This window comes from Lactuca virosa, chromosome 8 (genome assembly GCF_052849685.1).
Source record: "Lactuca virosa cultivar CGN04683 chromosome 8, Lactuca_virosa_CGN04683_v6, whole genome shotgun sequence".
NCBI classification, from domain to species: Eukaryota; Viridiplantae; Streptophyta; class Magnoliopsida; order Asterales; family Asteraceae; genus Lactuca; species Lactuca virosa.
The window spans coordinates 7493547-7516451 of record NC_136433.1 but is presented as its reverse complement, the minus strand read 5'-3'; the positions used below and the strand labels follow the sequence as shown (position 1 = coordinate 7516451).

The window sequence follows — 22905 nt, the reverse complement described above, 5'->3', positions numbered from 1 at the left end:
AGGGTTTTGTCAGCGGGACTTCAGCAGTGTGAGGTGAGTTCTCTTCCAGTAGGAACGGGTGTAAGGCACCAAGGCCGGCCCGTTTATGTGTGATTGTATGTTCCGGGGTTAGCCCGATGTAGGTTTTATGTTCCAGACTCCCGTTTGATGCCGGGCGGGGCCCAATGCAGTTAGAATGCTTGATGTCTTTGTGATTCTTGCATGTGTCTCATTATGTGTTCCAGACATTGGTCTGATGTCGGGGCAAGGCCGAGGAATGTTAGCTTTCATGTTATGTTTATGTTTATGTACATGATGCCGAGCGGGGCCCGATGCCGAACTTCGGTCCGATGCGGGGCGGGGCCCGATGCAGTGGGCAAGGCCTAATATGTGTTGTTATGTGTTTATGTTATTTGCATTATTGATGTGTTATATGTATATCGGATTTCGGTCCGATGACGGGCAGGGCCCGATGTAGTGGGCAAGGCCCAGTGTATGGTATGTGGTAGTATGGGGAGACTCACTAAGCTTCGTGCTTACAGTTTTCAGTTTTGGTGTAACATCCCCAAATTTCGAGTCCAAAAATTTCAATTTTATAGAACGATTTAGAAATCATTTATAAGAAAATATCATGAAGTCATATCATTTTGTAAAAACCATAATCTCATGTCTGAAAATCATATCATAAAAGTAGTGACAATGTCAGAGTACAATCCCAAGAAATCTCATAATGCGGAATCCAATGTGTGTGTGATGTGCAGCTACCGCGCCGGCTCCTTCCCCTTCGCTGAAGAGGTACCTGAAAAAAAACTGAAAACTGTAAGCACGAAGCTTAGTGAGTTCCCCCATCATACCACATACCATACAAACACATGACATACATACTGCCAGGCATATCTGGGTGCCCGACCTACCCCTTCGGTCCTCTCGACCGGTGACCTTGCCTAGCATATCCGGGTGCTGGCCTACCCCTTCGGTCCTCTCGACCGGTGACCATGCCTAGCATATATGGGTGCTGGCCTACCCCTTCGGTCCTCTCGACCGGTCTATCACATACAGCCACGTAATCATAATCTAACATAACTGGGTACTAAACTACCCATTCGACCCTATCGACCGGTAACTTGAGGACTATCTCCCCCTACTACTACCATCATCACGTAACATCATATCATGCTAGCACATAAAACATAACAGGTAGTAGCAAACCTAAATGAATATCACAAAGACAATCATCTAACATACAACTCCTACTGGTGGGCCGGCATTGTGGCCGTAGACCCACCGCTACTGGAAGGTAACTCACCTCGATGTCGTGTAGTGTCTGAACTGTCCTCGGCGCGAAGTTCGGCTCTCCTCGAATCCTCAATCCCTACACGATAACCCTCAAGTCATCAAACCGTACATACAACCCAACCAGGGTCAATACCAAAACCAGGCAAGTCAACATTGGTCAAAGTCAACGCCCAGTTGACCTGACTCGCCGAGTTGGTCTACCAACTCGTCGATTCCATGCTCCAATAACCCGATCCAACCTCGTCACCACTCGTCGAGCCTTGCGAGAACTCGTCGAGTTCTCCTTCATTCAAACCATCGGGACCATCTTCATCCGACTCGCCGAGTTCTTCCTTCAACTCGGCGAGTTCATCTCCCTCATAAGAACGTGTCCTGTCTATGGCTCGCCGAGTTGTATGAACAACTCGTCGAGTCCATCTTCAAAGGTTGGGAGATTGCCTTGGACTCGCCGAGTCTGTTCATACACTCGTCGAGTCCCATGATTCCCAGGTCCCTTTACGAGTCTAAACATTTACGGGGCTTCCTTCCCGAACCACTAGTCCAACCACAGAAGAGATTTGGGGGTCACTACACACCGACTCGCCGAGTTCCAATAACAACTCGTCGAGTCCCTTCTTGACCCTTACTATACAGTCGATTTCAATGGGTCTTAACATGTCAAAACCATAGATCTGGCCTCCTAATGTTCATTTTATACGTAAAGTTCCAAACTTGGTGCACATGCATGGGGTTTTTGGCTCGAAAATCCATAAAAGGTGCTCTACAATGTGCATGGGGCTCTCATGGCCATAGAGTTGGCACCTTTATGCCATGAGACCCCTCCAATGACTCAGATCTGAAAGTAGAACTCCATGAATCACCTCACAAATCTGAAAATGGCTTAGAAAGCCCTAAATGCACCCATAATCTAAGCTCTAAAGATGAAAAACCAAATGGAAGACCAAAACAGGGGGCATTTACCTTGATTGAGTTGAAGATGGAGTAAGATCTCTGGATCTACAAGCCCCAACTCGAATTCCCAAGCTTCTTCCTTCCTTTCAAGCTTCACAAACCACCCAAAAGCACCAAAAATGGCCTTAGATCACTCAAAGCGGCTAGGGTTTCGATATGAGGTGTTCTGAGAGCATAAGGGACGATGGAGGCTGCAATAAGACGTTTAAATAGGGTGCAAACCCTCAAATTTAGGGTTTCACCCAAACAGCACCTACTCGCCGAGTCAGTCCCCGACTCGTCGGGTAGGTCACTTAAACTTCCTGCGGATCCCGTCTCTACTCGACGAGTTGGTCCATCAACTCGTCGAGTCCCAGAGAAAATACATAAAATTCATAAATAAAATACATACCAGCAATCCGGTGTTACATTTGGTTTCAGGTACCTCGGTTTTTAAAAGAAGAGCTCGGGAAGATTGCAGTGCACACACCATTTGTTCAGCCTGGGATGTTTATACTATGATATATTTGACAGTTGTTATGATATTTTGAGATACATTGTTTATGATTTTTATATGACGTTTGATGATTATGGTTTTATTATTAATGGTTTAAAATGAAATTTTTAGACTGTATTTTTTGGGATGTTTCATGTGCTCTTTCGAAAAAAATGTATTTGTGCAATTAGAAAAGGCCAGAGATTATAATAGTTCAATAACAACCATTTCATGATGATTTTGGGTCCAATTCATTGAAAGAACATTGCATCTTTTGACCATTTTGATAAAAACAATAAAAAATGACATGGTACATGTTGAGTATTTGAGATATTGAAACTGATTTGGCATTTATGTTAATTATGGAAGACTTTTTTTAGGGTTTTGTATTTTTGGTAAATGTTTTATTTTCCCTATATATAGTCATTAGCTTAGCTTGTTAGGTAAGCTTTTTCCTCATAAAGTTCTTTGTACGTCCAATTTCCAAATCAATGAGATACAAAAACTTTGTCAGATTACTTGCAACTTTATGGTGATTGATTCATGATTGTTCTTCAGATTTCGCATTCGTCATCTCGTTTTTTCATCCTAACAGTACATTGCATCTTAAACATATTCAAAATTAAAAGTGCATTGCATTTTGATAGAAATCCATTAAAAATAAAATTTGGTCAAAACAATCATAAATTTCACCATTTTGACGGTTTAAACAGTCCTGGAATGGTTATAATGAAATGAGAAGCATGTTAAACTGTTTTGTATTCTCTTTTAGTCATGCAACTTATCTTGGTCCTTTAGGTCATTTTGGTGTATTAAAGTTTAGATCTTGAAAGCTTGGGACATTATCCATCCAAACATTATGTTGATCCAGATCTTAAGGTTGGAGAGTTGGACTTAATGGATTAAGTTAAGAAAGATGCATTTTTGGTCCCTTTTGAGACTTAAAGACTAGATCTTCTATGTTTGGACCATCCAAATGGATAAAGTTGGGAAACTTTATCCATTATAAAGCTATTAGGAACCAGATCTGATGTATGAGTTTTGGTCTTTATGGTTTAAGATCTTATTGAAGAAAAGATTTTCAGATTGAAGGCCACGGCGTGGACTTAGGTTGCCATGGCATGGCCTTACATTGCCACGGTGTGGCGATTGAGGATGTCTAGTCTGTTTTGTCGTTTGTGGGGCCACGACGTGGTCATAGATGGCCACGACGTGACAGTTGACTTTTTACCATTAATTTTTTGACCAGTTTGACTTTTGGGTCAAACTTGGGCAGAATTGAGCATTTGGCTAATGATTGGTCTCAGCTTGGTTTTAGGAAGCTTGGGTTGGCGGTGTTGTTGTTGAGGTAGCTGTTGAGCTTTTGTTGAGTTGTTCAGGTGAGTTTTCCTCATTTCACTTATGGGTCGAAGGCATCAATGCGGGCCCACTAGGTTATGTATCTTGGTATATAGGATGTTGTTATGATGTAGTGATCTGTTAGATCTAAATGATTATCTGTTTCCTGGTTATATGTTATATGTTGCATATATCGACATATTGTGGTTGGGTTGAGGCAATATTGTTCTGTGCGGAAGCCAACAAACCTGGGAGCAAGCCAGACATAAGCTAAGGGCCGGAAATGCAAGCCAAACTTATGTTGTGGGCTCAGGAGCAAGCCAGACATGAGCTGAGGGCCAGAAAGGCAAGTCAGACTTATGTTGTGGGCTTAGGAGCAATCCAGACATGAGTTGTGGGCCAGGTGGGCAATCCAGACTCGTGTTGTGGGCTCAGGTGTAATCCAGTACGATGGTTGTGGACCCACTATGCATGTTGGTATATGTTTGTGTGGTGGTATTTTGGGGGAATTCACTAAGCTTCGTGCTTACAGTTTGATTTCATGGTTTCATGTACACCAGATGATCGGGGCAATGCGAAGGCGTGATTATGCACATCATCCTTAGATATTTTGTTGATTGATGATTTTGGGATACTCTGATTTTGACTACGTTATTGAAAACAATGTTTTTGTATAGCTTATGGATTATTAAAGGATTTTAAAAATGAAAATTTTTATTATGGTTTTTGGGATGTTTCAAATTTGATTAGTATACCCCCTACAACACCTTCATCTATCTTCTCATTGTCCTGATAACTAAGTGAAATATATTACTGTTAGACTTGGGGGAGTGGTGCGGTAGAGGGAGTGCGATTTCACCACCTAGGCAGCGAACACCGCCCCTTGGGTGCGGTTTGGGTGCGGTTTAGACCGCAGTGTGGTAAAAAATGGCCGCGTTTTGTTATTGGATGGGGAGAATTTGACCATTTTGTGCTTAGGTGGGGAGAAAATTAAAGTTTTTATTTAAATTAAATTTTTTTTTTAAATAAAGTGTGTCACCACTCCTTAGGTATGGCAAGGAACCACACTTTTGTGGTAAAAATAATATGGTGCTTATGTGGCAATGAAGTGAGTACGGTTTCGATGGCACCACTCCCTCCAGGCTTACGATCACATATTACATAAAAGATAAAGGTTCTAATCTTATTATCTTTCTCTGAATGCTTGTTCCGGTTTCTAGATCTTTGACTAGCTTTTGTGCTCGTCTCAGTCTGACTTGTTTTTAATGTTCTTCCTACTTTTTTTTTTTTTTTCTCTTTTGGTGGTGTTATTTTTTTTTTTTTTTGCATGTCATTTTGTTATGTCCTTATTCCCATTAGTTTGTGTAAATTTGTGTGCCACCATTAGCTCGTAGTCTATTATATCTTCCAAGTTCCATCCTCCTATGTAACATGTCTTTTATTTTCTGTTTTAGGCCTCCTTGGCAATTCTTCTAGCAATTGATGGTAATGGTTTTATTGTAAAGGGTTTTGGGCCACATAATATTGCCATTTAAGGGCCTAATATTACCTTTGTAAGTGGCAAATTGTATATACATTGTTTCAAGAAAGAGATTTTTATTTATTCCTTTCCCATGTCAAAATCCAGTTCAACCTTGTTTCTTGCCGCAAGTAGTGTTTTGGTTGCAATTTCTCTCGATAAGAGAACATTATGGAAGGAGAACTTTGAAGCGAGGAAAAAAAGATTTTGTAGATTTCTTGTTTTCTTTGCTTCGTGAGAGAACACTTTGGAAGAAAATAGAAAAGTTATGCAGACCACAACTCTGACAACTCCATTAGTGCTTTTTAAAAGATTCAGGTTGTTATAGCAAACTTCGATCCATGTCCAACTTGGATCGTCTTTAAAGAGAATGTTGGGGTGTGTGGCTTATCTTTTTTATAGGCAAAAGTCCTTTTTGGAAAAGTGACATAAAGTCAGGTTTTTCTGACTTTTCCAAAAAGTCAGTTTTTCTTATATCAAAAATCTAAAAGTAGATTTTAAAATCCTTTTACCAAACATCTTTTACATTTTATCTTTTTCAAAAAGGACTTTTACCTCTAAAAAAGATAAACCAAACACCCGAATGTTTCAAGTTTCAACCATGTGTCAATGATGTGGCGCAATTAGAGCAAAGGGAGTAAATGGCACGCTTGTTCGGCAAAAGGGGATACACGACAATCGGGTAATAGAGAGAATTTGGAACAACATTGTAAAACACAGTCGAAATCAAAAATTTTGTAAACTCTATCTTAAGCAATTTACCCTTTGAATAAACAAGATGAAGAAATTGAATAGCTATAACAACCTGAATCTTACGTACACCAGAAATCTGAAGTATAACACATGCAACGAGAGAAGAATCATTCATTCATTCATTCATTCATCAAACACATTGAAAGGAAGAAAAGAAAAGGAGATTAAACCCTAAATCTCAGCTACACAGATTAGGAATACAAACCCCAGTTTCCAGATTCTGTTGTTCTTTCCATATCTTCCCTGTAACCCTAAGTTTGAGTTCTTTCCTGTCACCACCGGAGAAGAAGAGCGCCATGTTTCTCTGTATAATCAACCCATCATGACTATCCCTTACCTTCCTATGGCTATCTCTGATACTCCTCGGTGTTCCTTCCCAAATTAGCTTCCTCCCGTTGGCTCCGACCTCTAAACTGTAGCTGTAATTCCTGGCATCTGCTTCATCCCCCATGAATCGAAGAAACGCCATGTAAACAGGTGCCATCCCTAGCTGAAACGCTTCAAAGTGAAGACAGAAGTACTGCCCAAAACAATGGAACACCTGCCAAACATTACATTACCCATTAAAGAGAAAACCCTAAAATCGGAAATCAGAAATCAGGGGAAAAGTGAAGTGAACTCACTGTTAGCATCCAGGTAGCGTTTTCAACTTCACGGGGGTTGGATTTGACATAACGGTGGTTAAAAGTACAGCCTGTGTGCATGTCGACTTTGTGGTCGTCTCGGAGATGGGTGACCAGAAAAGGAATGTCTCCGGTGACTGAACATTCAGATCCGGCGTATGGGCAGTTGTAGGGTCTGAAGTTGCATAAAGCTTCATGCTTTAGTTTGCTGTAATATGGGAAAATTTCTGGGCATCCCAATGAAAAATATCTGCAGGGAAGTTCCAGTGATTCTGCAACTTTTTCCAAAGCTAAGCATCTGATATCACCCAGTTCTTGTCTGCATGTAGGACATCTGTTGTGTACCCTTGTTTTACAGGTCGAGCATAATGTGTGTCCATTGTGACACTGTATAAATGTAAACAACCAACTTCAACAACTCTTTGTAATAATTCTATCAACACAAAAAAAAAAACCAAACTATAATTCAAAATTGTTCTTGTTCCTCTAAAATCAACAAATCAATCCACTAATCATAATTTTATTAGAATCCCAAATCCGTATTACTACGTGTACAATTTCAAATCTGAATCGCAGAATTTCAATCCATTTTCTTAAGAGAAATCAGACAAACTGTAATCCAATCCAGTATGGTATCAAAGTTGAAAATGAAATTGCCCTATTTATTCTCAATCAATCAATCAAATCAAACACGATACACTAAATCAACAAGAAATAACGATTAGACGGGATGAAAAAAAGGGAATCGATTACAAAACCTGGTGAATTGGAGGGTACATAGAATTAGTACAAACAGGGCACTCCAACAATTCATGAACGCTTGTAGCGGGAGTCAATCCAGAGGGTAGTATTCCGATGTTATTATTATTATTGTGAGGTTTTGAAGAGAACTGGTGGGTGTGGATCTCTTCGTCTTCCATTCCATCCGAAGAAGACACGCACTCTATATTATCCAAATCCATAGATAGCCCTTGTTCTTGATTGACAAATCCAAATTGAACACCCAATCTTTTGAAATCAATAATCCAAATAAGGATTCAAACTCTGTCTTCTGATCTCCATAACTGTCACAACTTCTGATTTGAAGAAAATGCGAAAAAGGGCGAAGACGGCTCCAACAGAAAAGTGATGAACAGATCGATTTATGGAATGAACCAAACCAAACACCTTTTTCTCTGTCTCTGTAAGAAAGAGGTTCTTTTCTTCTCTCTGTCAACCCAACCCCAACCCCAACCACAACCCCAACCCCCCTGTATTTCTCTCTCTTTCTCTTTGTATCTGTATGAGTATTATTATTATTATACCCATAGGACGAGAGGTGTAAGCATCGCCGTTGAATTTTTTTGAACTCATTCAGATTCAATGAAACGACGGCTTATATTATTTATCTGGTCTAATTAGAGTTTTGTTTTTTTATTTTTTTATTTGATGATATAAAAAGTTCAATAGATTGATTTATGTTTTTATAGATATTTAAGGTTTTTTTTCTTTAATTATTTATAATAAATAGTTAGTTACTTTTTAAGATTATATATTCCATTATAGTATTATTTGTTTTATGTTTTATGAAAAAGGATGCTACTTTTATTACGTATAAACCAAGATTAATATTAAAATAAGACAAAAGCTACTCTAGAACCATTTCTTTATCAAATAAACTACGTCAAAATTTTATATAAAAGGGGGTTGCTTCAAGTTTTGTTTTACTCGATATTTATTATAATAAAAGATTAAAGCTATAAAAAAATCTAATATTAGAAAATTACACGGCAGTGTATATATATCCTGGTTCCGATAGAAAATAAAATTGAACTGTTATTGAAAATAAATTTTAGTCAAAGTAATAACATATATTTCGCTATTTGACTTAGCTATTATAATACTCCTTGTTTACACATCTAATATTGTAATACTCCTTGTTTAACTCTAAACAAATCAAGATTTTTGCCAGAAATATTCATCAAAGTCATAAACATTATAAGAATGTTCATAATATTATAAAGAAGATAGGATTTTTGCTTCAAATATCTCAAGACAAAATTAAACAGAGTATTCAACTATATATGCTTAAATACATCTTTATTGATGACATAAAATAAATGGAAATGATGGTTCATTTGGACATTTAAAACTCTTTTCGAGAAATTAAATATCCTCATACAATTTCTTTCTACCATCTTCCTACCCATTTCAAATGATGACATGTGTCATATTTAATTTTTCTTAATAATATTTTTAATCTACTTGTCACTATTTAACATGGGTAGGAAGATAAGTAGGAGAACATTGTAGGAGGATATTCCAAATAGAATAAGAAAGTTGAGATTATATTATCTATCCGACACATTTAAAATAAATTATTAAGATTAATCAAGAAGCAAAAAGAAAAAGATAATAAAGCATATGGTTTGCCTAAGTTTATAAAGCAAAAAGAGAATGATGAGTGGATTGAGGGTAGTGTTAGGTTGGCACCATCAACAAATCCTTGGTGTATAAGCATCAAAATTCCTGGGTATGCGTCTCATAGCTAAATACCTCCATCTCCATCCTTCTTTCACCCATTATCTCATATTCAAAAATATATATGTTTTTTTAAGCAGCTAAATAATTATTATAAACAAACTAGCAGCTAACAAAACACATCATTTATAAGGAACTATCTAAAAGAGGATTTTGGAGCCAAAAGACTCCAACTAACCAACACTTTTTTGTTCCTACTAACAATCCAAAAAAACGAATACTCCACTAACACTATCAAAAAGTCTATCTTTCACCAGGTGAGAAACGCTAAAAACAGAATCATTCATGAATCGGCATAGGACCCAAATCACCACACATGTAATAGCTTCTAACACTTCCTTTTTAAGGGTCGTATATGTAACTCCTCAATCCGTTCAAACACATCACCTAACATTCCCATCAAAGGGACTTCAAAATCTAACTAAGCAAAGACCTTCTCCCAAACTAAACCCAAAGTGGCACACTTCCACAACACATGATCAATGACCTCTGGGTATTCCAAACACACGGGACACAAAATATTACTAACTTCAACACCTCTGGTATTATCCCCAATTAGATTAAATATAAAAATAAATAGTAATACATTTCTATTCTTTATAATATTGTATTCTATTTCATAAAAAATTAACTCTATGTTTAGGTTACCACAAACAATTTTGCAGGATAATCCTAGGCACGCACAAAGGAATATGCAATATACCATGTTTGTTGTATTGGTATAGTTCAATATCAAAATGCATCATACTTATACTATCCAGAAAATAAATAAAGATGAGGGTTCCAAAAGGTTGCATGTAGTTTTGAAGACATCAAACTGACTAGTTGGCTTAATCTTGAACCGATAAGTCAACCCCAAGTTGATCAAAGTAGGCCGGGCCCCAACTCAACTCTATGACAAAACAAAACCCACAAGTCACCCCTTCCTTGTATGCTAATCTGTAACTTGTCAAGGTGTTTTTCTATTATACTTGCACTTTGCACCAACATATTTGTATTATCAGATCACTGTCTACAGTCTAAATCTCTTTGGCACTCCACCAAAGTGATCAGACGACAGATCACCAACATCTCATAACTTAAACTTGTGTTTATGGTTTTTACTCATTATTTTGGTCGGGGTAGATCCTCCCCCATGCTTGATTTCAAGTTACAATCAGAATGATAGATTTTCGCCAGTAAAGAACAAGATTTAAATCATAAAAAGGAAGAAATAAACATGTAGCTTTTATGAGATATTAAAATTAAAATTATCAGAACTACTATGACAGGGTGTACATCAAGTACCGTATGTAGGGAGGAGAATAAATGATACTACAACATATTGACATTTGATTGCAATAATGATGAAAGCATCCAACATAAATTTAATTATTAAATTAATGTTTCTCATTAGAGCTTAAATTAGTACATATTATCTATACATACACATGGTTACCGATACAATCTTTCCCATGATTTACATGGCAGCAATAGAAGGCAACTCCGCCTCCGCCTCCATCTCCGCCTCGGCTCCACCATCTGCCGCCCTATCTACGCTCGTCTGCAAAGACAAAATACAACCGTAAATCTTTTTATAGTAAAATTAATTAATCAAAAATCAAAAACAGGATGTAGCCTTTTAAGTTAGTTACCTGTAAATGTTGTGATAGATAATGGGCAAGAGCACCTTGACCATGGAGGATTTTAGCACCACTCCCAACTGCCTCCTCATCAACAACCACACCATCTATTATATCTTTACCTGTTCTTTCATCAGGAATCTGCAATACATTCATAAATTATCATTCTATCATTTCATTACAAAAATAATAATAAATCTTTTAGACACAAACCTCATACATGGCATCCATCAATATGTTTTCCAATAAGGCCCTCAAACCACGGGCCCCAGTGTTCTTAGTTATTGCTTTTCTTGCAATTAATCTCAAAGCACTTTCTGTATAATGTAGGTTAACCTGCAAAAAATAATAAACAATTACAACTAACATATAAACATTAGTAAATGTGTTGAGAGATGAAAGAAGACTTACTTGATTCATCTGAAATAACTTCTTGTACTGTTTCCCCAATGCATTCTTTGGCTCAGTTAGCACCTACAAAACATTAATATTATATATTCATCCACTTTACTTTAACAAAAAGAAACACACCTACCAAAAAGTAAGTTAATTAATGCCTACAAAGGTACCTGAACAAGTTGAGGCTCTGTAAGAGCTAATAAGTTGACAAGAATTGGAAACCTTCCAACAAATTCAGGTATCAGACCATATGCAATAAGATCACTACTTTCAACCTAACAAACATAAACCACACAATTTATTCAGACACATACATACACTTAATGGAAGAAAGAAAAAAGAGTAGGGATTTACAGTCTCCAATAAAGTTGAAGTCACTGAAGCAGATGTAACACCTCCAGTTCTCATGTTAGCACGAACAGGTGCACCAAAACCAATAGAAGAATCTTGGCGTCTGAAAATAAAAATAATCCATTATATTATATATTTATAATATCTATGAACACCAAAGAGTGATTAATAAGTAAATGATAGATACCTTTCTGAAATGGTTTTTTCAAGATCTATAAAGGCACCCCCACAAATAAACAGGATGTCTTTGGTATCAATCTGTAACAAATATTCTTATAGATAAGTATCAAAAAATTCATAATTTGGTTTAGTAAATTAAAGACTAGAAAGATTTATTTTATATTTTTACCTGAATGTTGTCTCCTCTAGGATGTTTCCGTGCACCCTTTTCAGGGACATTGACTATCTGGATAAAGGTCAACACTAATAAAATTTAAAAAATTTCCTTTTTTTTCTGACATAATAAAACTAATAGTATATAATTTGATATAAGGAATAACAAGAACGTACAGTCCCTTCTAGCATCTTTAATAATGCCTGCTGGACACCCTCACCAGAAACATCTCTGCTAATGTTAACACTTTCAGCCTGTCAAAACAACAAATTAAGAAACAATATTATAAAATTCAACATTATGATAAGCTTGAAATTGAAAGGTGAAGAAACTAAACCTTCTTTGTAATCTTGTCAACTTCATCTATATACACAATGCCCTGTTGAGCTGCTGCAACATTATAATCAGCAACCTGAAATTAAATGTTATGATCAGATAAAAAAAAAAGTATTATACAAGTGTAGAAATTGAAGGTATTACTATTAAGGGACATACAGTCAGGAGTTTGTATAAAATGGATTCCACATCTTCTCCAACATAGCCTGCCTGCAAATTGCTAGAAATTTGAGCATCTCATTCCCAATTCCCAAAGATTATAACATATTAAAAAACAAAAAATAGAAACATGCCTGGGTGAGTGTAGTAGCATCTGCTATAACAAAAGGAACATTCACTAAGCGTGCCAGTGTTTTTGCAAGAAGTGTCTTCCCTATTCTCAAAACAATCATAAAGGCTTACATAATTGCAGATAATAACAGAAAAAGCCATATCCACGCAGCTTCAATCAATATTCAACCATGGTGGAGGATTAAAGAAGAAAAGGATTACCTGAACCAGTTGGCCCCATTAGAAGGATATTACTTTTCTCAAGCTCAACTGCATCATCATCATCCATGGCATTCGTCTTGTCGTTTCTTGAATGTCCTGCAGCAGGCCTTCAATGAATCAAATACCATAAAAACAAGAAAATGGAATTAGACAGAGGGAGTAAGGTGCTTACTTACGCGAACTGTCAATAGAGATTCTCTTGTAATGATTGTAAACAGCCACTGCAAGTACCTTTTTAGCTCGTTCTTGACCAATCACAAACTTATCAAGCCCTTTACAGATCTCTTTAGGTGTTGGGAAGCTATGCCCCAACGAAGATCCTCCCCAATTCCCATCTCCAGAACCCGACCCGAACCCACCGGTGCTTGTTTCACTGTCATCACCGCTGGATACCGGAACCATCTTAAAACCCGGCTGAGGAACAATCCCATCTCCGGGAGGCTGCCAAACCTCTGGCGGATCACCGCAACCACCACTACCTTTACCACCGGACAAATTGACTAGTCTCCTTTTATTATTACTCTTGAAAAAACCGAAACCCTTATCAACAAGTTCACCGGAGAGGGAAAACGGTTTGAAAGATTGGTGTTGGTGGTGATGATGAGGGAAATATTCGTCTAATTTGTTTGTTGTAGGTATTGAAGAAGTGATTTGGAAATTGGGTATACGACCACCGTGCATACGGTGAGTTGAAATAAAGTATCTAAATTGTGAGACTGATGATAAAGAAGATGTGGCTTTGGATGACTTCGATCTCAGAGCAGCAACAGCAGCCATGGCTGTTGACGAAAGCCTGTAAACAGGAAAAGTGATTGGATTTTGAAGGAAAGTTATCGGTGTTTTGGGAATTCTTCAAGAAATGGGTATATGAGAAAATACACCAAATGTCTAAGACGATATAACAAAGATCTGTATGGGTCGTTGTCGGATTCAAGATACAAACAGAGTGATGTCGCTTTTACTTCATTTTTTGTTTAAATAAACTTTAGATCTTTGTAGAAATAGCAAGAAAGGGTATTTGTTGGATCACCAACACAAAAAAAGGTATAATTTTTCTGATAATATTTAAATAACCTATTAAAGTAAGGGCCTTAAATTAATTGTCAAGGGTTTCAAACATGTAAAACAAGTTTATAATGAAAACAAAGCTTAATTAAGAATCACATTCATTATTGTTACTGACTTTTTATTCCTAACCATTACAAGTTTTAAAAATACAATAATTCTACAAGATGTGGCCAACTCAAATTAAGTAAGAAACCAAGAGTTTAATTGGCACTAAACATGCATTACCAAACAAAAACATAAAACAAAATAAATTAAACACTTTTAAGTCGAAATCCTAGGGTTTTAACTGATCATCTCGACTTAAAACCAATTACAAGACCAAATTGTAGTCAGAACAACAAATCAACATTTAGAAAATGTTCATTAGAATGTTTACGATGCTTAAAAAATAAATCTCTCGTTCTTAAAACAGTCTTCTTTAGTCCAATTTTTGAACCCTTGACAAAACATATCCTTTATTCATTTTGATTGGTTGAAAAGTTGTCAAATAATGTTTCAGAGGGTAACACAACTCGTATAAATTAGTGTTTGAAGTTTACATGGATGGTGATCTTTGTGACCCTTTCTAGTTTTGAGTTGCACAATCATGTGGTTTCGATGAGTAACATTGCATGGCAAATGTATAAATATGCCAATCGGCATTCTTTTAATTTTCAAAATTTTCGATTCTTTTTTTGTTGTCTCAAACTCGATTTTGATGCTTCCTAGTAAGCCCTCCTCCAAAGTGCACATAGTGTCCAAAAAGGTATAAAATGCATGATATTAAGATGCAAAACACAATACTAAAATGGGAAATAAGCATATTAAAAGATGCATGCATCTAACACTAATAGCATTTCATTTGGCCGGAAGTACTTACTTTTAATGGAATTGAGTCAACTTATTAACCATGGAAAAAGGATTTGTTTGTTCGAATAAACATTTCAATCATTCAACTACAAGAAAATAGTTTTTAATAACATTGAGGCCTGCAACATGTTACAAATGTGATTCTGTAATATAAATATTATAGTTTATTAAGGGGTCTTTAAACTAGTTTGAAGATAATGTTTATTATTATCATCATGCATTTTAATATTTAAACCATTAACGATCCTCTGACCTTTTTTGATCTTCTAAACATGATTCATATGTGAGGTTTTTATTTTCATATAAATCAGATAAACTTCAAACCTTCTCAAAAAAACAAAAAACACTTGACAAGATTATCTATCTAAAAGAAACTAATGCTATGCTACCTCATAAATTAGAAATACAACATCGATACAGACCATAACTTTCTTGTATGTGTTCCATTTTCGACTGTTTTTTTTTTTTTCTAACTACCTTCTCTTGACACGTCAGCTTCCATTGATTCCACACTTTGCTCCAAATTTTCTTTCACTTGCTCTATTGGAGGATCAGGTTGCAATTCAGAACTGTAAAATAAGTCAATGACAAAAGTCAAGAGATATTTAGTTTTAGACAGAAATCATCAAAGAAACTTTACTTGTTTTTCATCATCAATTTACTGGCTTCATCAATAACAAGACTCGCAGCATATAACCCCATCTTCTTCACCTGCAAAAACATTATAATCAAGATTCAAGACTAGTGTTTTTTAATTGTATCATATCAGTAGAAACCCTAATTGATTGATTGATTGATTATGTACCTCAAGTTTATCTTCCTTGGATCTATGTGTTTTTGGAAGTAATCTGAACTCTTCTGTTAAACGTATGCACTCTTGAACATTATCCGGTGACACAAAGTCAAGAGCCACTTTAATGCATGACTGTAATTATATAGAAAATGAGATTAAGTGCTTAATCCATTAGGTCAAAAAGAAGCAAACCCTAATTAGACTTGAGCATGATCTAACTAACCTGTCTATTTCTAACTTGATGTGGACAACCTGCAGGGATGAAAACAGCTTCACCAAGGTATTGTTCAAATGTCCATGGCTCCACACCTGAAAAAGTTAAATCATCCATCATTTTTTTTTAAAGAATTTAATTTATATGCAATGTCAATCTTCATATTATCTTACCAAATTCTTCCTTGAGCTGTTTCTTGTGCTTTTCATCAAAATAAAAGGTTTGATCATGGAGAGGATGAACAACCTAAAGCATGAATAAAAAGTTCAATTGGATTGTTATATTTATTGATGTTTATCACCCGATTTTTTTATACTATACTCACAGAGCTAACAGGAGCATTGTTAATGCCACGAAATTCTTTTTGATGTTTGGTCAAATATTCGGTCAACTTTGGTACATCTTGCCTACGAAAAATATCCCATAAAGCACCACCATATTCAATATTACAACCACCAATACCATCATCACTTTCTTGAAAATCTTGGCTGCTTCCATTCACATTTTGGTCAATGCTTGGATCTCTGACCACTAAACCCTTGCTTTCATCAACATCTTCTTCTTCTTCTTCTTCTTTTTTTATGCACAAAGAATCACCATTACATGAATCTTTTGGTGGTGGTTCTGTTTTAACTGGACTCATACTTGACACGGGACCCGTATCTTCAGCTTTGTATTCCTTTCGCTTTTCATCAATTTTTTTAAGCTCTTTGGAAGAAACTTTTACTTTAGTTGTGTGTAATAATATATTTACCTGATCCAAAAACAACAGATTCATTTCATGAAAACCAACAATTGAATTGATATATAAAAAAAAATTCATAAATTATGTTACTTACAGCATCAGAAATGTCACAGTGTAGTTTTGTAACCGAGTCGCCTCTACCGAGTTCTTCCGGAAACCCGTAAGCAATATAAGATTTAGGACCCAAATCCGGCCTTCTAGAACCATCCGGAAGCTTTGTAGCAAGATTTAAAAGACCAGATCTTGGATGTGTATAATCACTAAATGGAAGCATTGCAATAAATTCCTCACAATGCCTTGGTAAACACTCATCAAATGAATTTGTTGGTGGCCAATCTTTAAGCTTCAACATCTCTGGCCATTCATTTCCATGCCTACGCCCCTCTACATACCCTCTAAAAAACTGATTCAAATGAATCTCAACCTAAAAAAAACATTGTTTTTGAAGTTAGTAGAAACATTTGTTAAAACTTAAAAGATAGGGATATAAAAGTTACCTCATTCCAGTCCAAACAGTCGATAGCTTTGACACATTGATTTTCCTCTTTTAACTTTTTTTTAGCATTCCTAAAAGCCCGCATCATCACCCTTGGTTCCCAGCTAAGTCCACATGTCTTTTTTAGGACATTTTTAACCACAACGGGTTCCCCTCTTCTCCAATGCATTTGAAAATGTTCAAAATCTTTGTCTTCTAAGTCAATAGCATCAGGGCAATACAGTAAATTGTTGTCATTACTACTACCCTCCCTAGAAGCCGATTTCCTTACACCATGTCCATGATGATGATGATGATTTTCCACATTACAAGTTGAACAGTTTTCTCCAGTTTCAATATCAGCCAACTGGAAATTGACGGTTAAGCCCTCGGCCTTCTCAACCAGTTCCTGAACCCAATTGGCTTCAAAAACTCGTCTTAACTGTAACATTCCATTCCCACAGCCTCCACGGGCTTTTGGGGGACAAGGGACAGAACCGTCATTTTCTGCTTTCCAAGCAGGGAAGTCTAATGAGTTGATAAAAGTGTGTGCTTTAAAGTCAGCTTTCCAACCAAAAAACTGTCCCTTTGAATCTGTACCCTGAAGCTGTGAATTCTCAATGAATTGCTGAAATGATGACTCAGCTTCACTTCCGCCAGGCTGGATTCCATCTCTAAGCTCACGACAACAGTTGAGACAAATATCATAAGAGCAATCTGGACTTGGACAGCTTCTATGGAAGTTCACAATTGATGTGTTGCAGTTGTCACAGTAGACTCTGTCATCTTCATCAAATGAAGCTTTGGGTATTTGTTCTTCTGTTAATTCAACACCCAGTATGCTAGCCTCCATTAAAAGCTCAGATCTTTGCTCTTCTGTAATATGTTTTAAAAGAGGTAGAGTTTTCTTGAGCAAGTAAAGCGATCTTTGCAATCTGATGTCTTCATTGGCTTCTTCATGACTAGCCTGATATATCATCAAACAGTTGGTGGGCATGAGATTATAGGAGTCAAAAACATTTAGAAAAATGAATTAATGGAAGGAAGTATAAAGTATTTACCTTTATGATTACATTTGCTTGAAGACAAGCTCTGCAATTGCAATTCCCTCGACAATATGGACATGCATCCTTGACTTCTTCTTTTGTTCTCTCTGGATACCAACTTACAATGCAGTTATTGCAGTAATGTTTTCTTTTGCAGTTTGAACAAAAGATGACGTTTTTTAAGTTCCTCAAGCACTGATGACACTTCAAATTCAAATTACCCTCGCACCCATCAATAGATTTCCTGGGCTTTCCTTTGGGCCTTATTGGGCTACTAGGGTCCACTGCCTTAACGTTTTCAACATCAGAAGAATAAGCCATGATTTCACCTGCTACAATTAACCGTGGTTTCTTCGCTTGTAGCTTATTTCTGAAACCTCCATATGAAGAAGAAGGTACTGATTCCATTGGATTGCCATGTTCATCAACATTATCTCGAAAACGTTTTCGGCGCCTCTTCTTCTTGTCCTTTGAACCCTTTGGTCTACCTCGTCCATCAGTCTTAATTTTAATACCAAACTCCATAATTGACATGTCATCATCAACTCCAAGTTTCTTCTTGTTTTTTGAACCCTTTGGTCGACCTACATGCTTGACCTTAACACCATGGTTTTCGCTTTCACCTCCCTCACCTACATCTATACTTTTAGAATGGTTTTCATCAATATTTCCGTTCATAACTGGCATAATATCACCATTAGCAATTTTCTTCTTGTTCTTTGAACCCTTTGGTCGTCCTATACGCCTGATTTTAATACCAGCACCATTAGCACCAGGTATGAGCTTCCTCCTTTTCTTCTCCTTTGAACCAAAGTCTATAAAAGAAGAAAACTTTCTCTTATTGTGTTTTGAATCAGAAGGTCGACCTTTCTTGTTAAAAAAATCAACACCAGCACTGGCGCAATGAAGACCAACAACTATCACCCTGTCCTCTGCCCCTGGTCGATCACCCTTCTTTGGCCGGTTCCTCTTTTTCTTAACACCAACCTCATCTTTCATCTCACTGTTAACACCATTTTCTTCACTTACCAATCCCCATTTCTCATCCTCTGCAAGGGTTATATCCGTTTCAGCTTCCAGAATTGCATTTCCGTCATCGTTTTCGATCACCACAGCAACAGTCATGTCAGCCTGATTTCCTTCTGTAACAATGCCGACAGCTTCTTCGCCAGTGACATTTCTTGAATTATCGTCTTCAATAGCAGCAACCTCTTCCATTTCCATTTATAATTCTAGACGACCCACAAGAAAAAGCAACTTCGGAAAGAAAAACCCCTAATCTCAAAACCCTAGAATTGCTCCTTCAATTCAATTAGAACCCACGAGAGGGGGAAAAGAAAACACCTTAACATTGGGTTGGGTATACGATTCTTGAAATACCAAAAGATGGAATCTTTTAAAGAAATTATCTTTTTCGTTCTTTTGATGAAAATAACAAAGAGACTAGCAATTCAAATTCAAGAACAAATGGGTGTAGTACGGACTTACGGTGGTAGTGTCAGCATACAAAAACCTAATAAGTGGTTTTCTTGTTGATCTTTGAAATGTATGAAAACTTAGATGGATGGATGGTTAGGATTTGATGTAACGTAAAATTCCCAACTTTAATGCCGCTGTTTAGCAATACCACACCACCAGAAATAAGACTTATTTCAAAAAGTGAGTGACAAGCACGCGCTGTTCAGTTACGTTTTCCCGCAGTCGACGGCTCGACGGGACTGGGCCATCGCCGGCAGGTGCGACACTTTTTCATAGGAAAGCTCGAGCTATCACGAAACGTATGTGGGGTTTAGTAGCATCTTGTAAGTTGTAACCCAACTTCAAATTTTGGTCAAAACGATTATTCTTAAATATTTATATTTAAGTTGATATCGATCTTTTGTAGCTTTTCTAATAAAATTGTAGTGATTTAAGGCTAATTACGGATAATCACAACGTATTTTACTCTATCTACCAATATAAAGACTGTATATTGAGAACTCATGTATATTTGTATATTCTTTGTACCTAATAATAAACTATATATGTTTTTTTTAAGGATAATCGTTATGTATTTTATTTTTTGTTTAAAATAATAATAATAATGTACTTATATTTATTAATATGGGCATCATATTTTATTTGTTACGTATTGTTATTATTGGTAAAAGAATGTAATTATGTTGTTTTGATGACTAAAGAATTATAAGTGCATTGTTATTATATGTAAAGTAAAACTAAGTATGTTGCTATTATGAGCTAAATATTACAATCATTGGTAAAGAAATGTGGTTACGGTGTTATTAAGAGTAAATAATTACAAATACATTGCTATTATGGGTAAAAAATTATTTTGCTTATATTAGTAAAAAAATAGTAAAGTGTGTTGTTATTTCATGCAATTTGTGTAACATCCTAAAATTTAAGATTAGGTTCTTAAATTAATAAAGTAAATAAATGAAAGGTGATTTATATAGCTAAATCATCAATGAATAATCATATCATTAGTTGACATGAAGTTCAAGAAAATAGAAGTGAAAAATAATTAACATTTTAAAAGTTAAAAGGGCAAACGTGTCAATTTGGCAAAGTGAGTTGACCAAATGGTTGACTCAATAAATGGAATGGACTACCAAAATTATTAATATTACTAACATTGGGGCGTCAATAACCGCTTCTTTCCTTACAGTCGTTGGTTATCTCAAACTTTGCATCACAGCCATTAAAACTCAGTATTTATACGTTTTTTTTTTTGCGGTTACGACTTGACCTACGCCACTTTGTCTTCAACCTCCCACTTGCTCATTTCTTCAACTCCACAACCGGCAATTAACTGCATAAGTCACGACTCAATTGCGTGTCGAGGTTTACTTGATAAGGAATATAAGAGTGACCCTCTGGATCCCGGTCGTACCTTTTTCTTTCCCTTCGACTTCTCCTACTCCTAATTTGATTTCATTTATTTTTGCAGGTTTCTATTGATGTTTCCTTCTTCCCAAATCCTTATCGTGGGTTAACTTGGTGGTGTCAGGCGGGTGCGATAGCCTGTTATTCATTGTTATGGTTGCTTTTGTGGGCTAGGGCTATCAGATTGCCCTTTCAGCTTTGATCGACTCACATTGGTGTAATGGGTAATTCTATTTGACTCTACTTGATACATCATTGCATAATTAGATTTGACTCCCAAAATCTATGGGATCATCACAGGATCAAGTTAGTTCATCACCAACAATGTCAAGTTAGTTCATCATCAACATCGATTTCTTTATTAATCATGGAATTCACGTCGTCTTTGGTTACACCGGTTTGGCTTGCTGATATCAATCCTCGAATTCCCGTCGTCGGTGCTTACAATCGATCTGCACGCCTTTGTACTCCTCTGTGTTCTCTATTTGGTTTCGATTGGTCTCCTCGATCCACGAATTAGCTTTGTTGTTGGATTAGGTGTCTAAGCCCATAACTATATTTGGTATGTACTTGATTTGATATGTAGCATTGGTCATTTTGGGTTGCCTTCACTCATGCAACTTGACAGGATGACAAGTGGAGAGAGAGTAGGATTTATTATATGAATAATAAATTGGTCCTCAAAATGATTTTCTTAATATATTACAAGATTAATATATTATTTGGAAATCATATTATTAATTAGTAATTAATCATAAATTAATTTGATATTAATTTTGGGATTAAAGGAACTGATTAATAATGGAGGGGTTGTTTTGCAAATCATTGCTAGTTGTGAAACTGGGCCTTGGAACTCCTTGATGGCGGTGGACGAAATTTATAGCTTGGGCTCACAAGATTTCGTCCAAGGTATCTTATGGAGGTCCATGGGTTGCTTTGGGCTTAAGTTAGGAACTAGGATTTCCTTATTCAAGTCCAGCTTGAAGGTTAAGCAACCTAGCCTTATATAAACCCTCTAAACCCTAAGGAGATCGTCCCTATGCTTCTTAGGAGTTGCCCTAGCCGATTTTCCACCTCTCTCTAATTCATTCTTTGCATTGGGTGTTTGTGACTCCATTAGAGGTGCAACACTTGGGGCACTAAGCTTTCAAGAGTCAAGGATTGTTCTTGTTATTACAATATAACACGTGAGGTAATCTTCCAACCCTTTTGTATATATGAATTTCGAAATTATGTATGCTAGATCTAGGGTTTTGTTTTGGATAATTAATTTGCATGTATAACTTGAGAAAAACCTAGATCCAAAGCATTAGGGTTGCATATGCATCATAGGAATATTGTAATGCTCAAAACTCATCAGTGGTATCAGAGCCTATGGCGTTTTTCTGTTATAATTGATGCATTTGTGATTAGTTCAAAGCCGGAAGAAAATCGTTTTTGGACTCTGCCTGATGAACACGACGCGTTCATAGTTGAACACGACGTGTTGATCTTCCAAGATGTGTTATGGCCTGACACGACGTGGAGACCTGTCAGTTGGCAGATTTTCGGATTTTTGGCCTAAATTAGATTTGGATAATTACCATAAGTTGTTTTTAATGATTAAATTTGAATTTTTTAATATAGTAATGTATATCCTCGTCTAACTGAAAGATAATTGTCAAATTTTAAGATAATTATGAGATTTTGTGATAAATTAATTATTTGTAAAATTTGATTTGAATTTTCTTACCAAGTAAAATAAAAAAGGTCAAATTTTGAATAATGATAAATTATATGATTAATTTAATTATTTTAAAATTTGATCTAGAAGTTTTGAATAGTTTCAAAACTTTCCCTCA

General features: G+C 36.3%; 3 protein-coding genes across 5 annotated transcripts; all 3 read right to left on the bottom strand.

Moving 5' to 3' along the window:
• Positions 1-6408: 6408 nt before the first annotated feature.
• Positions 6409-8165, bottom strand: LOC145132325 (E3 ubiquitin-protein ligase SINAT3-like). The gene is made up of 3 exons (XM_079067073.1): positions 7693-8165; positions 6935-7321; positions 6409-6852 (listed from the first exon to the last, which is right to left on the bottom strand). The coding sequence occupies exons 1-3, from the start codon at positions 7894-7896 to the stop codon at positions 6490-6492; spliced, it is 954 nt and encodes a 317-aa protein (XP_078923199.1). The 5' UTR covers positions 7897-8165; the 3' UTR covers positions 6409-6489.
• Positions 8166-10676: 2511 nt separating this feature from the next.
• Positions 10677-13953, bottom strand: LOC145132623 (CLP protease regulatory subunit CLPX1, mitochondrial-like). 3 transcript variants are annotated; one of them, XM_079067481.1, is made up of 14 exons: positions 13161-13953; positions 12989-13095; positions 12786-12869; positions 12656-12702; positions 12498-12572; positions 12337-12414; positions 12176-12232; positions 12014-12084; positions 11830-11929; positions 11646-11750; positions 11488-11550; positions 11290-11412; positions 11089-11217; positions 10677-10997 (listed from the first exon to the last, which is right to left on the bottom strand). In XM_079067481.1, the coding sequence occupies exons 1-14, from the start codon at positions 13763-13765 to the stop codon at positions 10914-10916; spliced, it is 1728 nt and encodes a 575-aa protein (XP_078923607.1). In that variant the 5' UTR covers positions 13766-13953; the 3' UTR covers positions 10677-10913. The 3 variants fall into 3 exon arrangements, with proteins under 3 accessions (XP_078923607.1, XP_078923608.1, XP_078923610.1); XM_079067482.1 differs by having other exon boundaries at positions 12989-13084; positions 13165-13951; XM_079067484.1 differs by having other exon boundaries at positions 12989-13084; positions 13161-13289.
• A 1225-nt stretch (positions 13954-15178) lies between these two features.
• Positions 15179-19893, bottom strand: LOC145129713 (Transcription factor jumonji (jmjC) domain-containing protein). Its single transcript, XM_079064494.1, has 9 exons — positions 18194-19893; positions 17155-18099; positions 16752-17081; positions 16238-16666; positions 16086-16158; positions 15922-16007; positions 15711-15830; positions 15546-15616; positions 15179-15474 (listed from the first exon to the last, which is right to left on the bottom strand). The coding sequence occupies exons 1-9, from the start codon at positions 19400-19402 to the stop codon at positions 15375-15377; spliced, it is 3363 nt and encodes a 1120-aa protein (XP_078920620.1). The 5' UTR covers positions 19403-19893; the 3' UTR covers positions 15179-15374.
• Between the last annotated feature and the right edge of the window lie 3012 nt (positions 19894-22905).

Excerpts from the sequence above, each read along its gene's own strand:
- LOC145132325 (XM_079067073.1), bottom strand. The coding sequence starts at position 7,896 with ATGGATTTGGATAATATAGAGTGCGTGTCTTCTTCGGATGGAATGGAA. Across the intron at positions 7,322-7,692 it reads TGTACCCTCCAATTCACCAG|TGTCACAATGGACACACATT; the intron begins GTTTTGTAATCG and ends ACATTTATACAG. Across the intron at positions 6,853-6,934 it reads ACGCTACCTGGATGCTAACA|GTGTTCCATTGTTTTGGGCA; the intron begins GTGAGTTCACTT and ends AATGTTTGGCAG.
- LOC145132623 (XM_079067481.1), bottom strand. The coding sequence starts at position 13,765 with ATGGCTGCTGTTGCTGCTCTGAGATCGAAGTCATCCAAAGCCACATCT. Across the intron at positions 12,573-12,655 it reads TTTTATACAAACTCCTGACT|GTTGCTGATTATAATGTTGC; the intron begins GTATGTCCCTTA and ends ATTTAATTTCAG. Across the intron at positions 11,930-12,013 it reads GAAAAAACCATTTCAGAAAG|ACGCCAAGATTCTTCTATTG; the intron begins GTATCTATCATT and ends TTTTATTTTCAG.
- LOC145129713 (XM_079064494.1), bottom strand. The coding sequence starts at position 19,402 with ATGGAAATGGAAGAGGTTGCTGCTATTGAAGACGATAATTCAAGAAAT. Across the intron at positions 17,082-17,154 it reads ACTGTTTGGACTGGAATGAG|GTTGAGATTCATTTGAATCA; the intron begins GTAACTTTTATA and ends TGTTTTTTTTAG. Across the intron at positions 15,617-15,710 it reads CCAAGGAAGATAAACTTGAG|GTGAAGAAGATGGGGTTATA; the intron begins GTACATAATCAA and ends ATGTTTTTGCAG.